General features: G+C 37.2%; 1 protein-coding gene across 1 annotated transcript; it reads left to right on the forward strand.

Annotated features, from left to right (window-relative positions):
- The first annotated feature begins 4,030 nt into the window (after positions 1-4,030).
- c4b (complement 4B (Chido blood group)) lies at positions 4,031-16,405 on the forward strand. The gene is made up of 41 exons (XM_026371199.1): positions 4,031-4,182; positions 4,425-4,614; positions 4,706-4,877; positions 4,960-5,030; positions 5,113-5,201; positions 5,289-5,371; positions 5,467-5,554; positions 5,844-5,952; positions 6,077-6,209; positions 6,302-6,414; positions 6,509-6,667; positions 6,745-6,912; positions 7,009-7,200; positions 7,499-7,642; positions 7,739-7,862; positions 8,471-8,542; positions 8,641-8,850; positions 8,963-9,077; positions 9,207-9,277; positions 9,356-9,495; positions 9,604-9,819; positions 9,934-9,985; positions 10,099-10,188; positions 10,269-10,475; positions 11,378-11,453; positions 11,623-11,815; positions 11,974-12,069; positions 12,441-12,603; positions 13,123-13,313; positions 13,408-13,566; positions 13,656-13,715; positions 14,033-14,123; positions 14,207-14,366; positions 14,475-14,565; positions 14,779-14,853; positions 14,926-15,028; positions 15,100-15,189; positions 15,290-15,382; positions 15,535-15,618; positions 15,713-15,845; positions 15,937-16,405. The coding sequence occupies exons 1-41, from the start codon at positions 4,112-4,114 to the stop codon at positions 16,076-16,078; spliced, it is 5,079 nt and encodes a 1,692-aa protein (XP_026226984.1). The 5' UTR covers positions 4,031-4,111; the 3' UTR covers positions 16,079-16,405.
- The last annotated feature ends 689 nt before the right edge of the window (positions 16,406-17,094 follow it).

Raw genomic sequence — 17,094 nt, forward strand, 5'->3', positions numbered from 1 at the left:
AGAGCCTCATGTGGTGTGTACGCTCACAGTCATGGCCAGCAAGAGTGATGTGAGAACATTGATCTGCTCTGTGCCTTTTACTTGGGGGTTACTATTTGCATGTTGACCCCCTGAGTTAAGCCCCAATATCGTCTTTTTTAGACCACCAGAGTATGGCCCCAGTCCAGACTGCCTGCTGCCCCGACTGACCTGACCTTCACTAGCAGTTAGAGCTCACAGACACACACCACCCCCATGGCTGCGTCCTTAAGCAACACAGAATATCTACTGGGAAGGAAATGATAAAACATTGTGATTGAAATTAGTATTATATGTATTTATTTGTATAAATTATATATAAACTGTCTGACGTTGAAGCTGTGAGTGAACTGTCTTTACTGCCGTAGAGGCATGTTTTACATCATTAGTGATCAGTGGAGACATTTCATCAGAGGTTGTGATTGTTGTTTTCATTTTGATTGAATTGTCAGCTGGTACTTAGAATGGTGTAAAAGATTATTTAATGAAAATTAAATAAACACAAACTGATCAGAAAGTTATACTGTATATAACACATTACTATAGGCCTTTTTCAGAAAGGCCACCTTAATGTCATTTTCAGTATTACACAGTTTTACGGATAGGATTTCAGTAGAATACATACAACATCACTGAATTCAAAGACCAACATAACCAATAAATACCAGTTTGTATATCTTGTAATCCACAGCTGCATGATGATCACTGCTTTTGCATCCACAACAAGAGTCTTGTCACTTGTCAGTTACCACGCATGATTACACATGTGTGAGTAACTCCTCCCTGAATGGACACTGGTCAGTGAGCCTCCCATCATCAGTTCAATGTTAATGTCCCATTGGGTCCAGTCAATCAGGCTCTGGAATACCCAGTCATCCCCTTTTCTCACCCTCATCTCCTCTCCTCTATGTCCAGCTGGCTCTGACCTCTGACCCTTTCACCCTCACTCCTGACCCCTGTGGACATTCCCACGCCACACCCTTTTGTGTACATCTCCCCGTGGTAACCCAGTGGTGACTCCCTCTCTGCATTTTGAACGATTATGGTGATAGACATAATTTACTTTCATTGGGATCAGTGTAATGCAGCCTAAATTTAGCCTAATCCCAATTGAAATAAGGGTTGCTACAAAACGGAGTATTATGTATTAGTTTAATGGCATGTAAATAATTTTTCACCATGTGCAATGACACACAATAAAAATATATATTTTTTAGTTCATAATCATGTTGACACATATTTTTTCTCTCTAAATATCAAACAGACGTTTACTGAATCAAAAGTTTGAATTCAGCAATCTGAAGGCAAAAACATTCAACTCCAATGAATCTATATTTATGGTCATCAAACGCCCTTTGGGTTAGCTGATTTCTAAAGTTAAAACATAAAAAATGTGTGCAAATATGTGTTTTTAACTTTACATTGCTCCACATTGCACACTTGCTGCTGTTCCCCACTCTCCTTTTCTTCTCCGAGTCTTCACCCCTCCATAGATCCCTCCCTTCTTTTCCTTCTGTCACTTTCACAGTTAATTGTATAAAAAGAGATTTTCTCCATTGAAGCAGAGTCTCTTAGGTAACCCCACTCCTGCATGAAATGAGATGGATAGAGGGGAAGAGATGGGACATGGACGGGCAAACTGAACTGACAGTGGTTGAGGACGGATGCAGAGGAGTGCAGAGTGGACTTTACATTATTTGGGAAAATGGTAGAAAGGAGAAAGAAAAAGTTAATATTTAATAGGCCTAAGGACATGATTAATAACTGATTCTCTGGATCTGTTATTTCTGAATTGTTTATGGTTCATAATGTAAGTATTTAAATATTTTGCTTTATATCTTACTTTCACTTATGGGTTTAGTATATTCACATAAACCTAGATGTATATGTTAGAAATAATTGAACTAAAAGGTGATAGCCTCTTCTACATTATGTTTCTCGGCATGTATAGTTCATTAAGTCTTAAAATTGCCAACTAGAAGCACAAGTTTAAACAAAAACTTCAATATATTTATGACGGATGTTTCTACATTGGTTTTGATTAATTAATAATATATTATCAAACCATCTGTCCATTCACTGCAGGTTTTACTTGAGGTGCTAAAAGATGCTACTGCTGTTCCTTCTAAGGTTGACAGGGAGTGTGGTGTTGATTGTCCAAACGCAATTCTTGTATCACTTCTCCATATCCAGGAGTTGTGGATGGACATCATGCCCCAGACTCTCATTTACTCCATCTCACTTCTTACTGTGACAACTAAGAGATTGACCTGGGAATTTTTGAATATTATGTGGTTGTATGTAACAAATGGACTACACTTAAAAGTTTCACTTTGCAGGGCCAACACTGAATTAGGAGCAGTTGCAAAAGTAAATACGACAAATGCATGTGATTAATAAGAAACGCATCTTCTTTTTATTAAAATTATCAGTTGAAAATCTGTAATTCAAACTGCATTTCTAAATCCTGGACTTTCAAATTCCTTCTAGTTCTGACTTGTAGGTGAACTAAGTTCTTAATGCCTGCGTCACTGGACTGACACAGCTTTTTGTATTTTATTATCTTAAAGGAACAAGTAAACTGAACTTTGACATTTAAAATGTATGTAGAGCAATTTACAAAGAAGATGTCAATTTGGGTTTGTTAAACGGACTATTAAAATAAATCTATACTAGATTATTATGGACCAAAGCAGGCTGCCAAAGATGTTTGTTTCAAGTTCTGAACATACCTTTGGATTATATAGAACTGTCCCTTACCTATTCTTATCATGTGTATAATTGAGGAAGCTTAATTAAAAACTTTTATTTATTTAATTTTACTGGTCAAATTCAATTTGTACTTTCAATCTTCTTCTTCTTTTATAATTGACTCTGCGTATACTTTACTTTACTGTCAACAACATTCCCAAGCAACTAAATTTAATTAACCCACAGGTTGGGTGTCTGGAAAGTTGAGTTTCCTCACGTGGAAGTCATCTGTTTTTACCCAGGCACAATTAGGGTGTAGTATTCTCCTCCTGATTGGGTGTCACCAACACTTTGAGAATTGTGTTTCACATGCTGCATTTGGTTTGTTTCACATCCCACATAATTAACATTTCAGTAAAAATGGGTCTGGGTTTTTATGGGATTAATCTGCATAGTTTAGGGCCAAGACATGAGCAAGATGGGAAACTGAGGCAATGCAGGCAAACAGGTAAATTTACCATCAAAAGGTTTATGTTGAATATCATGATGCATCCCACGTTCCCACTAAGGCAGGTTTTGTTTACCTTTTTAAGTACATTTTTTTCCAAGCTGTTCATGAAGACAAAATAAAGTTTCAGAATCTTCTTCGTGTCTGTGTTATTAATCATACTCCTCCGTTTTTGCCAGATCTGAACGGGCTTTGGCAGATTTTTAAATTCCATTCAGCATACCATCACTTCACCATGACTACACACACTACTGCTACTACTTAACAAGTAAACTACACTGCACATTTGTTATCTGTTGAATTATAAACTTTAGTGACTTTTGATTCAGCAACCTGGGTTTGCAGATACTTATTTTCACTGTTGTAGAGTCAACAGCACCCAGTTCAATCCAAATCTAAACAGATAAATTTTGGTTTCTTGTAAATCACATGATTTGAGGGAAAACTGGCTGACTTGAAGTGCAGTGACCAATGAGGGGATGGTTAAACATTGTGAAACAGAAACAAACACTGCTCCAAGCCAAGCAGTTACACTGAAGCAACAAATTTAATGAAAATCAAACAACTGAAATATATGTGTCAGGCCCCTCTGTTTCAACATAAACATCTGTTTATGGTAAACATTTTTATCTGTGTAGAAATTTGTACACTATTGTTGGAACAAAACACATCAGCATACATGCTACATGTCACAATATGATGATTTTCTCAGTTTATATATCCTCATTTAGCATAAAGTGAAGAATGGTGCAAGTTGTCTGAGAAGAAAAAGAGAAAAACAGAGGGAGGGCACTGCTAGATCTGAGGATTGAGAAATTCAGGGGTGGATTACTTACAATACCCCAGTTAATAACAGTCCTGTGTCAGAGCAGGCAAAGCCGTAAAAGCTGCACAATGAAGCTCCACATCTTTTCAATACTGCTCCTGATCTTCACAGTGGAATCGCAGTGTTCAACCGACGACAGGTAAACAGCTGCACAAATCTACATTTTTTAATAATTCAGTGTAGTGTGACTCCAACACTTGTTTGTGTTTAAACGGTTTGCATATGCTTTCTGTCTTCTTTGATATCACTGTACATGAAATATTGAAGTTCAATATATGTGAAATATTTCTAAATCAAGCAAATCAAGGCAGAAATTAAGAAACACAAACTAAAGCAAGTTTAAGAGCTGTGTTTTTTTTTTTTTTTTTACTTTGCTTGCAGCTTCTTTATCTCAGCCCCCAGTGTGTTTCATGTCGGGGTAAATGAGAAAGTGTTTGTCCAGTTGGGGAAGCGCCATCTTCACAATCGCGTCAGTCTCCACCTGGAGCATGAGACTACTAATACAATTGTGTCTCAAAAGAAAACTACTCTGTGTACTGAAGAAAGTGAGACCAAAACAGTTGAGCTTATGGTATGAACATTTCCTCATTCATACAAAAAGAAAGGCATTTAAACAGGCCTGAGATGTCAGTAATCATAACTTGTAATTTTCAACTTAACAGATAGACAGAGAAATCATGTCAAGAATCCGCGGACGATACCCTGACTATCTTTTGCTGGTGGCAGAGAGTCCGTCCATGTCTGGTAGAAAGTTGACAAGGGTGCTGATATCAAAACACAGGGGCTATATATTCATTCAGACTAATCAGCCCATGTACAACCCAACACAGAAAGGTAAAGAGAAAGTTAACACATGTCAAATATCACCTGTATGAATAAACAAATATAACAAATTATGTTGATTTCCCTGTTGTAGTGCAGTACAGGATATTCACTCTTGACCACACACTCAGGCCTCACGAAGAAGTGTTCCAACTATCAGTATTTGTGAGTAGATCTGTGCATCATTTAAAAACAGAACGTTGGTGACTCCACACAGATGATGATGCTTTTATTATTTTATGTGCAGAATGCTGCTGGAAACAGGATCATGAAATCAACTAAAACTGCAAAGGGAGGAATATTCAGAGGCTGGTTAGACATACCTGATGTCGCTAAGTATGTTTGCAATTAGCCTCACAGTAGGCATAAACTTATATACCAATATGGCCAAGTCTGAAACATCAACATGTTGTGTTTACAAAGAACGGGCACTTGGAGGATCACAGCACACTATGAGGGCGATGAAGCAAAGGCAGCTACTCGAGAATTTAAAGTCCAAAAATTTGGTGAGCTACTAACTGGATTAAGGTATTTTCCATATATAGAGAATATATAAGATTTTCTCAATCTAATTCAAAAAATGTTATTTTTACCCCCCCAGTCTTACCAAGTTTTGAGGTGAACATTGCAATGGAGCACAACTATATTTTGTTGAGTGCAGAAGAATTTGTCTTCACTATTTCAGCCATGTAAGTGTTGTTTATTTACCCATTAAATGCACTTTACTGCCAAGAATTCTGTTAAGGCTGGATCATTAGCTGATTATTATGCCATTTGAGTTATGATTTGGGTCTGATGATGGATGTCTGCCCAGTAGGGCCAGTAAATAACGGCCCTGAGAACAGAATTAATTAATTAATTAAAATATATTATTAATTCTGTTTTGTACAACTGTGCCTGTGAGTGTTATTATGGATATTTTGCTGTTGATTATTTTGAAACAATTTTCTATTTATAATTTTTTATAATTTTTTTTAGCTATTCACGTGGTGACAAAGTTAAAGGAGCATATCACTGCCAGTTTGGAATGGTAAATAAAGAAAAAACTCTGAAAGGCTTAATCAAAGGACTGGAGCTCACCGGTTCGGTAAGGACACTAAAATCTATTCATTTCAAGATCTCATCTGAAATCAGATAACCTGGCAACACATTGCATTTTAACTTACTGAGTACTTGGCAACAATTTATGTCTTTCAATTTATTTCTTGCAGATTGTCAGCGGAAGTGCAACAGTTTCTCTCAGAACATCGAAGATAAATGAGCAGCTCAAAAACCAAAGCCTCTCTGATTTACAGCAAAGTGGAGCACGACTCTACTTGAGAGTATTTGTCACCAACATACAAAGTAAATTACACACGTACATATATATATATTAGAAATATTATTGTGATTTTCCATTGCTGCTGACAAATTAACTATTTGCATATTTGGCACAGGTGGAGAAATATCACAGGCAGAAGTTTACCTTCCTGTCATCTCCCACAAATACACCATGGATCTCTCTCGAACCCGCTCATATTTCGTTCGTGGATATCCTGTAGATGTGGTGGTATGCATGAACCTAAAAAAATGGTATACACATGTACATGTCACTGGTCTAATTTCAGATATGGAAGTTAAAATATCATTCCTTTTTCTCATAGGTGGTCATGCGTCTCCCAGATGGCTCCCCAGCAGCTGGTGTGCCACTAAAAGTTGATGTAAAAGAATCAACTGAGAAATCATGGCAAGGCCTCACTGACCAGGATGGGACAGCGGTTCCTGTCTTTAACATTCAGTCTGTGCCTCAGATTACAGTTAAAGTTAGTATTTCCAAACTGACTGTTACATTTTGTTTTGTTTTGTTTACTTTTAACTGTTTTCCTACTTGCTTCAATAGGTGACTGCAGATGGCGTGCAACAGAGTAAAATAATTAAAAGCATTTCGTCTTCGAGTGGCAGCCACCTTTACATGAGTATTACCAACAAGGTGTATTCTGTGAATGATTTACTTAGCATAACATTCAACACCATAAATGGCCCAGGAGCTGGGTTCATATACTACATGGTAAGGCACATCTAATTACATAAAAATGATGTCTTTTTTAAAAAAGGAGCAGCAGTTTATCATGATTAAAAACATTTTGTAATGTCTCTTTTGTAGGTTCTAAGTCGTGGAATCCTAGTAAAACACAGTCACCTCACATTTGGGACTTCAGTCAAACACAACTTGCAGATAACGTCTAATATGGTTCCATCCTTCCGTGTGATTGGCTATTTCTACAACCAGCGGGGTGACGTCATTGCTGACTCGCTGTGGGTAGATGTCAGGGATGAATGTGAGATAAAGGTCAAGGTGGGTAAACATAATAGATAAGAGTGCAGCCCGAACAGAGGGACACAGTCGACTAACAAGCTTTACTTCTGTTCATCGTGTGTGTTAGTATACAGTGGAAAGTGGAAAGGAATAGACAAAATATCATAGTGATTGTAAAAGGACTGACCTGTGAAGTACTAATTCATAATTTATAACACTGCTCTAATTAATTTTATTAGGTAACACGCCAGTTATCATTCTTTGTCAACACAAAATGTATAATTCATAATTTACATCAATCTGTTAATTAATATGTTTTTATTTAACTTGAATTTAGGTAGCTCATAAAGGAGAATTTGAACCAGGAAATCAGGCAAAGCTGGAATTTGATTTAAATGGTCAGACAGCATCAGTAGCATTACTGGCTGTGGATAAGGCCTTCTATGCCCTCAAGGCTGATAATAAACTCACAGCCAACCAGGTAACACTCTAACACACACATTTTATCTATCGATCTATCTGTGTGTCTGTGTGTATGATAATACAGTAAACCCGAACTCTTGTTACCACTTTTTAGGTGTTTTCCACTATGCAGTCGTATGACCTTGGTTGCTCATATGGCGGAGGAGCTGACTCTGCATCTGTACTTACAGATGCTGGATTGTCATTTGTATCTCAGACCAACTCTGCTTCGAGAAGGAGTATGAGAAAACTGTCTTTAATAGTTTAATTCCTTTGAAATTGATGTTTTTGTCACTTTAATTTGATTGAATAATTTTACAGAGGTTAATTTGAGTTTTGCAGAACGAGGAACACACACAATTTAATAGGATATATGCACATTTTAGTTGATGGGACAGAGGCTATTAATTAGATTCAGACAAGGTGATGTGGAGGCCAGGTCATCTGATGGCATGCTCCGTCACTCCCCTTCTCGGACACATAGTTCTTACACAAGCCGCAGTGTCAAAAGTCAAACACCCACACAACATCACACTTCCTCCTCCGTGCTTCACAGTGGGAACTATACATTGAGGAACTGTCAATTCACTTTCCTGACTATCAAAGACTTAAAATATCATAAAATAATAAAATATAATACATATTCTGAGTTTTGTATTGTACAATGTTTAAAAGATTTGTATTAACTCTGGTTGTATGTATTAGCAGTATTTGTAGTGGTATAGTATAGTATAGTATATTTGCAACTATTTATATATATTTAACACATTATACTCTCATAATATCAGCAACCATCCAAATGTAAAAGAACCCATCCACATATTAATCATTTATATAACTTTTCCAGATATGTTCTGTGATTCACAATCTGCACGATCAAGACGCTCTGTGGACATTCAACAGGAAATGATGGCATTTAGTAAGAAAACATTCTGGCATTAAATAATGTTTAAAGATATTCTTGTGTAAATTTAAGAATATGCATTCAATTATGTATTTCCTTTTAATGTTTTTCAGAGTCTAACTTTTCCGATGAGACCCTACAAGAATGTTGTGCTCACGGGTTTTCTCTTCTCCCCATGAGACTTACTTGTGAGAAAAGAGCAAAGAGAGTCGCTGTGATGAAAAATCAAGCTTGTGCAGATGCCTTCTTAAAATGCTGCCTTGAAGGAGAGGATCTGAGAAAAAATAAGACACAAGCTGATGCCCAGAAAGGATTTGGGCGAAGTGAGATGAGATGAGACACGAAATATTTAATGTTTAAGCATTTTAGCATTTAATAAGAGAAGCACGATACTCAAGTAGTTTGAACACAGATTTCTCATGTTCTCATTTTCAGCTGCAAGTGTAGCTGACATTGAAGAGTTCTTTTTTGACACTGCTCAACAGTATATTCGGCGATATTTCCCCCCGAGCTTTTCCTTCAGTGAATTTGAAGTAAATGACAAAAAGAGGTAAGAGGTGGACAGTAAACTTGAATACTGTCTTGGTGTGATATTTTCTTTTCAACTGAAGTACAGTAACTAGATACAGCCATTTAAACCTTTGCTACCCATGTATTTGTTTCTATCTTCTATCTTTAGCTATGCCTTGACTCTACCCGATTCCATCACCACCTGGGAGATTCAGGTCATCACTTTATCTCGAGACTCTGGTAACAACAACTTCCAACTCAACAAATCCTGGATATAAGATATTTTCTTTAATAACTGCAAGTTACTCTGTGTTTCAGGCTTTTGCGTAGCTCACGTGCCTGATGTTAAAGCAGTCAAGAGGACCTTTGTTTCACTCAGATTGCCTTACTCAGTGAAAAAATATGAGCAACTGTCCATTTCACCAGTTATCTACAACTATGGCGACAGCATACTAGAGGTACATTTAACTACGAGTCATGTGTAATTACACTTATTAACTAGTAACCACCTGAATATCAATACAATTCTTAATGTTTCTTTCTTTGTGGACACTGCATTTTTATAGGTGGCAGTTCATATGGAACAAACTGAAGGACTCTGCTCCCCCGGTTCAGCCACCACTACTGCTTTTGTTAACATTACGGTGGAGGGACTGTCCTCTCAGTTTGTCACTTTCTCTGCTGTCCCCATGAAATCCGGATCAATACCCATCAAAATACGTCTGTATGATATCGAAAACGAGAGAGGAATAGATGCCATTGAAAAAACGTTGAATGTGAGGGTGAGTGACAAAGACTTTATGTTATCCTTTTGCGGATGATTGTTTTATAAAAATCATTTGACAAAATAAACATGGCCACAAGCCACAGTAACTGACTGTTATGTCATGGTTTAGACTGAAGGAATAGAACAGAGAGAAGAGGTAACCAGTCTGATTAAATTAGATGGTGAGTTAAGTATTTCTAATTTCTAATTAAGTATCTCTCAAAATATTTATTGTTTTTGTTGCTCTTCAACACGTTACATTTGTTTTCATCTATTCACTCCTTTGTCATAACAGGGAAAAGCACAAAGACTTTCCCCATTGATGGAATTCTACCAGAGAACACAGTTCCCGACTCCGACACCAATATTTTCATATCAATGGAAGGTATGTATTGTTAGACAGAGACAATACAATTCACAGATCCCTGTACAGTAAATGATAATACCTTTGTTCTCACACGACAGGGAATGGAGTTGGGAATTCATTTGTGAGGAACCTTCTTGCGCCTGAGAAGATCGCCAAGTTGATAGTATTGCCTACAGGATGTGTAGAACAAACAATGGTAGGACTGGCGCCTACAGTTTTTGCTGTGCGCTACCTTGACCTAAATGAACAATGGTTTGACCTGCGCGCTGGTACCAGAGATGATGCACTTGATAAAATTGAAAGAGGTGAGAAGATAACAAGCAGTTAATAAGGGCACATATTCTCTCAGAGTACATATTTGGGGTTAAGAAAGAAGAAAAAACAGTCTTCTGAGGTGACGAAAGTTATATGGAGCCTACTAAGTATCTTGATTGTGATTCTTTCTTGTGGTTGCTGACAAGGTAGGGATGTAAGCCTGTCTGTTTCTGTTACCCAAGAGAACCTGAATTGACTTCTGATGTTTTAGATTAATGAGAGCCAAGCAGTAAAAAGTGAAGAATAATCCATTTAAGTATTAGAAGAAGAAAAAAAGAAAGGTCTGAAAATGAGACAACATCAGGACAACAAAAACCATGAGTCTCTAACATAATGATGGACCCTAGCTATGATGTTGTCGACATAAATATATAGACTATGTATGCTTATATATCTCATTCACATGTGGTAGTGCTTCAAAGATTTTATAGTAATTAGGAAGACTTTGACTTAATGTAATAGTATTCCAGCAAAGTAAAGCAGGGTTATATGAGAATGAATGTGAGTCTCATGCCACAGCTAGCTTAATTTTTAAAAGGTCCATGTTGTATGTAGCTTACACAGAAAGTATATACTTTATTCCAACTTACTGGCAGCTACATGACAGACAATGCCAGCTAACTTCACAACAATGCATTTTGTGAAATAAAGTTGAACATGTGTTAATTTATTTTTTCAGTGGATCACAATCTAATGACAATGACAAGTTGTTTAACTATTTGTAATAACCTTTGAAAAACAAATGGCCTGTTTCAATTGGGAAATGTGCAACTTTTGTTTTCTGTTCTTGGATTTTCACATTGTTATTATGTGATGTAATGTACAGTATGTTACTCCATTACTGGGTCAAAACTATGGACATTCTGTTTTAAGTAAATTCTTTCCTTGTCAGGTTTTACGAGGATATTTGAACTTAAGAAAGACAACGGATCCTATGGACCGTGGTATACAGCACTACCTAGTAACTGGTGAGTATTTATTTCACAGTGCTTTATCAGGTCTTCATTTAGGGAAGCTACTTCAAATATCTGATGGGGTAAATCAACTCTCATTTTTTCGAGCAAACCAAATTGTAAATCTCTCTTGCTGCTGACTTTTATATTTCCTCTCTCACATGTTATATCCTCTTTACCTCAGGTTAACTGCCTATGTATTGAAAGTGCTAGCGATGGTGGCAGAGCGCCAAAAAGTATCTTTTGGAGCTCAAGGAAGAAAAGCTGTTATTTTACCTGAAGAACAGATCAGTCACACAGTCAGTTACTTGCTATCAGTACAGAACACTCATGGATCATTTACTGACCAATTTCCAGTGTTACACCGAGGAGTCCTGGTAAGTTATTTTAAAAGATTATGCACATGTATACATGTTTTAACATACTGCATACTGTACACAGTGCACTGTATTTGTGAAATATACTGTAAAGTAATCATATGACAACAAACTAAAGAGCAGTGATTATAATGCAGTACTGTCTATTTCTAATATAGACAGACAGAGACCGAAATGCATTCATCACAGCTTTCACAGCTCTTGCACTGAAGCGGTCCCTTCAGTTCCTCCAACCTGAACTTCACAGTAAAACGGTGAGATAATTAAAACATGTCCTGTCCTGGATGATTGTTTTTATCCATGCTAATAATTTTGATTTTTAACTATCTGAATAGACTATCATGTCATTTGTAACAATATTCATGTTGGATATAACTTGTATCAACAGTCTTTTGATACATAGACAGAACTGTAATAACTTTGGTAAACAGCCAAATCAGTGAATAATGTAGACAAAAAGAAAAATGTATGGTAAACATTATACCAGCTGAACATTAACATGTTAGCATTGTGAGCATAATAATAATAATAATAATAATAATAATAATAATAATAATAATAATAATAATAATAATAATAATAATAATAATAATAACCACCATCATCTTTGTCTTACTTTCACTAGGAAACAAGCATTTCAAGATCAACCACATACCTGCAGTCACAGCTACCAGAGCTTCAGCATCCCTATGCTGTTGCAGTTGTGGCCTACTGCCTCTCAATCTGCATGCCGAAAGAAACAGATCACTCTGATACTTGGAGAAGACTTAAAGCATTTGCTACTGAAGGCATGTGTGATCAAAGTCAATTGGTTTGGGTGACTTAAACAGAATTCCTAATTGCATTACATCTAATTTCATTATTTAGCATGGCTATGTAAACATTTTTATGGAAAATCGATGTGTGTGAGAAATATGTGTTTTAAATCTGTGCATCACCAACTGCACCCAGCTAAAAGACAACCATCATATTTCCATCTGGACTGCAAATGTACATGTTAAAATAATAAGTCTAACTGTCTGCATAGGTAACTTGTTAAATTCATATTACACTACATGGAAAAAACATACTGTTCCTACTGGAAAACAGACTTCACTTTCCCCACAAGCTACTGATAAGTCTTGACTCATGTTATATTTGCATAGAAAGGATAGCATGAGGAGCAAGTTCACAAACGAGCAGCAGCAGCGTCTGTGCTGTATGAACATCATCCCTGAAAGCTTAAAACCCTATAAAAATCAAACCAGTTACACATAACATGTGACATTTATCTAATATTTATTATTTGTCTACTTCTTAATGATCAGATAAAAATGACTGCTATTTGTGGACAAGTGACCCCAGGAAAAATCGAGAGAAGGCAGATGCAATCACTGTAGAGACTTCAGCCTACGCCCTCCTAACTGCAATAGCACTTAAAAAGGTGGAGCATGCAAAACAGACGGCCTGCTGGTTAACCACCCAAGAAAATTTTTTTGGAGGCTTCAAATCATCACAGGTGATAAGGATGCTAAAATAAAAATTGCTTTGCTCCAATTTAACACAACACTGATTGATTTAACATGATATTAATGTTTTATTATTATATCCAGGATACCATCATGGCACTGCAAGCTCTCTCTGAGTATGAGCTCTTTGTAGCCACAAGTCCTGAAACAAATATAATAGCACAGTTCACATCCCCAGGAAAGAAAGACACTGCAAGTCTTGCACTGGAAAATAAGAAGCAGAAAGTGGAAATAGACCTAAAGGTAGCACACTGAGCAATACACTTAAATACACACATGAGTGTCTAAACTCTTCTGAAATTGCTTGTTTTCTCTTGTGTGCCTTGCCCCAGAAACTAGCAGGGAACCAAATTTCTGTACTTCTGACAGGAAATGGAGAAGCCAAACTAAAAGTAAGTGATTCATTTCTGTACAGAACATATGATTCAAGTCATTTCAGTTTCTGTATATAATGCCAAATCATAACAAATGTCATCTTAAGGCACTGTAAGGTGTAAGGTTTAGATTTGGTTACAAATAGTTCCCTTTCTTTTTACCCAAAACAATCAAAGACATTGCACAGATAGTGGGTATAGGACAGATATAAAGTTGGGATGTTTTGGAAAAGAAAGAAACCTGAGCAACATACACAGAATAGATCAACCAAGGAAAAGAAGCATCATAAGAGGTGAGAAGAAAAATAGAAAATGCATGACCAATCTCTCTGCAGGTTATGAAAGCTTACTATCTGCTGGATGCCAAGGACACCTGTCAACAACTGTCTATTAACGTCACAGTGGAGGGAAAAGTGAAGTACAGTGGTGAGCCTTTTTCAGAAAACAAACTACAACCACATGTGCTGCTGATAAACGCTTCACGGTGACATTAACCTCTCTCTCCTCAGTTACGATCACAGAAACGTATGAATACTACGATGATTATGACAACACTGAGGATAAAAAGTCATTATCGGCGATTGAGCAGTCTGATGCTCGCACCCGAACAAGGAGAGATCTTGATAATGAACTAAATTCACATGATGTCACATACACAGTCTGTGTGAGGTGAGTCGGACAAAATTTCAAATGTGTATCAGACAATTAATTTGGATGAAACAACCCTAAAGAATGTCTTTTTCCCCCTGAAATTTTTTGTTGTTTTCCTTTGTGTAGTCATAGCTTGAACTACAAACTCACAGGAATGGCCATTGCTGACATCACACTTCTGAGCGGATTTGAGGCTGTTATTGAGGATCTGGACGTGGTTAGTACCTCTCTAGACTCATCTCTATTGTAGTATTTAACCCCCCCCCCCCCCCCCCCCCCCCCCCCATTGCCTCTACAATAACAACAACAAAAAGTACTACTGCCTTGAGGCTGAAAGTCTCTGGCAACCAGTCACGTTTCCACTTTATTGACAAAGCTATAAATAATTCTGATGCTTTAACATCAACCATCAATTATATTCTCTTCCCAGCTAAAAGAGCCACCTGAAGAATACATTTCCCACTATGAAGTCTCCTATGGAAGGGTGCTGATCTACTTCAATGACGTAAGACTGGAAATCTGTGTACATTCACAAGCACTTTTCTGTCTGTTACTAAAATATTTCTTTTCTTTTTAGCTCCTTGAACCACACGAATGTATTAGTTTTGATGCCGTACAGAGAGTGCCGATTGGCCTTTTACAGCCTGCTCCAGCCGTGTTCTATGACTATTATGAACCAGGTATGGGTTTTGTTTTGTAATTCTAGGATTTTTTTATAAAGATTTACAGGATATTTGTGCTTCCCTTGCAGACATCAAGTGTACTGTGTTCTACTCTGCCCCCCAAAGAAGCAAGATGGTCTCCAAACTGTGTTCAGAGGATGTGTGCCAGTGTGCAGAAAGTATGCGAATCAAAACCCATACTGAACAATACCTGTGTATAAACGTAGCTGTGGCCACCAGTAAATATTTGAAACTGTAATATGTTTGTCTTTTCTTTAGGACCCTGTCATAAACAAAAACTAACATTTAAGCCTAAAATCATGAAGAATGACCGTGTAGAACATGCGTGCTTCTTCCCTACAGTAGATTACGGTCAGTACTACGCAAATTCCAGCATGGTGTAAAGTATCTAATATTAAGCTGGCTCACATCCATTCTTTTATATTGAACAGCCTATTAAATGGTTACAATAATCCTTTAGATGATGAGTTGTTGATAATTGGGTGATTCTTGTTTTATTTCAGCATATATGGTTGAAGTTATCAGTGTTTCTACGAAGAGTAACTTCGAGCTGTACGAAACAAAAGTAACTGACGTACTCAGATCGCGTAAGTATGCAGAAACCACAAGACTTTGCATACCTTCAAATTGTTGTGTGCTACTATATTTACTATATTTATAAACATGACATCTGTTTATCAGATGGAGATGTGCGTGTGAGAGAGAATTCTGTCCGAGTGTTTGCTAAGAGGCGTCAGTGTAAAGAAGACCTGGAACTGGGAAAACATTACCTCATCATGGGAAAAGATGGCTCAACAACCGACTCAAGTGGAGAGTGAGTACAGTATAGTTAGTGGTATTAATGGGCATACTGTGTAATTTTACTGTGACTAATTCTCCATATTTTTTATTATCACCTTTTATAGGATGCAGTACCTGTTGGAATCTAACACCTGGGTTGAAAAGAAGCCTTCGAATGAAATATGTAAAAAATCTGCTTTTAGATCTACGTGCGCACAGTTTTCTCAGTTTACACATGAGTACAAGGTGGATGGCTGCAGACAGTAAATTTGGGTGTGTTGTATGTTAAAGTGCTACATTATAACAGTAACCACTATGATCACTTATGAAAGCTCAGTATAAGAATATCAGTAAGAATGGTACATTATCACTAACCTGAGTCGGACAGAAGTTGGACATCTGATTTAGCCTGACTCCACCACAGCAACATTTAAAAAATTTACTACTTCAATGTAACTGTAATTTCTTTACATCTAAACAGCTACCACTGTTTAAATTCATAATAATCTCCTCATGTATTGCATTTGCCTTTGTATGTGCATTTTGTAGCTGCTTCTAGCATACGTGAAATAAAATTTTACACAGCAACAGAAACAAGGAGTGTATCCATAAATTTGCTCTTTCGGGTTTTTCCAAATAGTGTGCTTCACACTGATGTAATAGTTTGATTTAGTGTCCCTGCTGAACATATAATTTTTTTAAAGTAGTTTTTCATTCACTGAGCTGAGAGGGGTCTCTGTGCTCAATGTAACCCCCCTCATAGCCCCTCAAAGGTGAGGAAAAGGGGGAGAGGGTGTGGTTTAAGGTACAGTGAATGAGACTTGCTAGTTAAACAGTAAGGAGATTTGGCAAAATCATCCTGTCCTAAGGATTAAAAGTCACTATTAGAGAAGGTCAAAAGAAAGAAACCACCACTGAAATATGCCGTAGGTGAGACACACAGTTATATACTCTAATTCAAACACTTTAGGAAATTCAGAGAGGGGTAATGTGAGAAAATGAGAGGCAGTGGGAGGAAGCAACATAGAAGGAGAAGGAGGGGGTTATGGGTGGAGAGGTGAGGAACAAGCACAGGTTTATATACTGATATTATTCTAATCTCTGAGGCCAGGTCCAATGTAAGCAACACGGGAGTACTAACCATCACTTCAATCACAGCCACATCAACGGCTGCACTGTTTCAGCCTGCTCATTAAACATTTCATCAAACACGCAGACATCAGTGTGTGACAGAATTGCACATTTATATCTAAAGGTTTAGTTCACCACTTCTATGAATAGAC

This window comes from Anabas testudineus, chromosome 16 (genome assembly GCF_900324465.2).
Source record: "Anabas testudineus chromosome 16, fAnaTes1.2, whole genome shotgun sequence".
NCBI classification, from domain to species: Eukaryota; Metazoa; Chordata; class Actinopteri; order Anabantiformes; family Anabantidae; genus Anabas; species Anabas testudineus.

Coding starts and splice junctions, on each gene's coding strand:
- c4b (XM_026371199.1), top strand. CDS start 4,112: ATGAAGCTCCACATCTTTTCAATACTGCTCCTGATCTTCACAGTGGAA. Junction 13,567..13,655: donor AAGTGGAAATAGACCTAAAG/GTAGCACACTGA, acceptor GCCTTGCCCCAG/AAACTAGCAGGGAACCAAAT. Junction 14,854..14,925: donor TGCTGATCTACTTCAATGAC/GTAAGACTGGAA, acceptor TTTTCTTTTTAG/CTCCTTGAACCACACGAATG.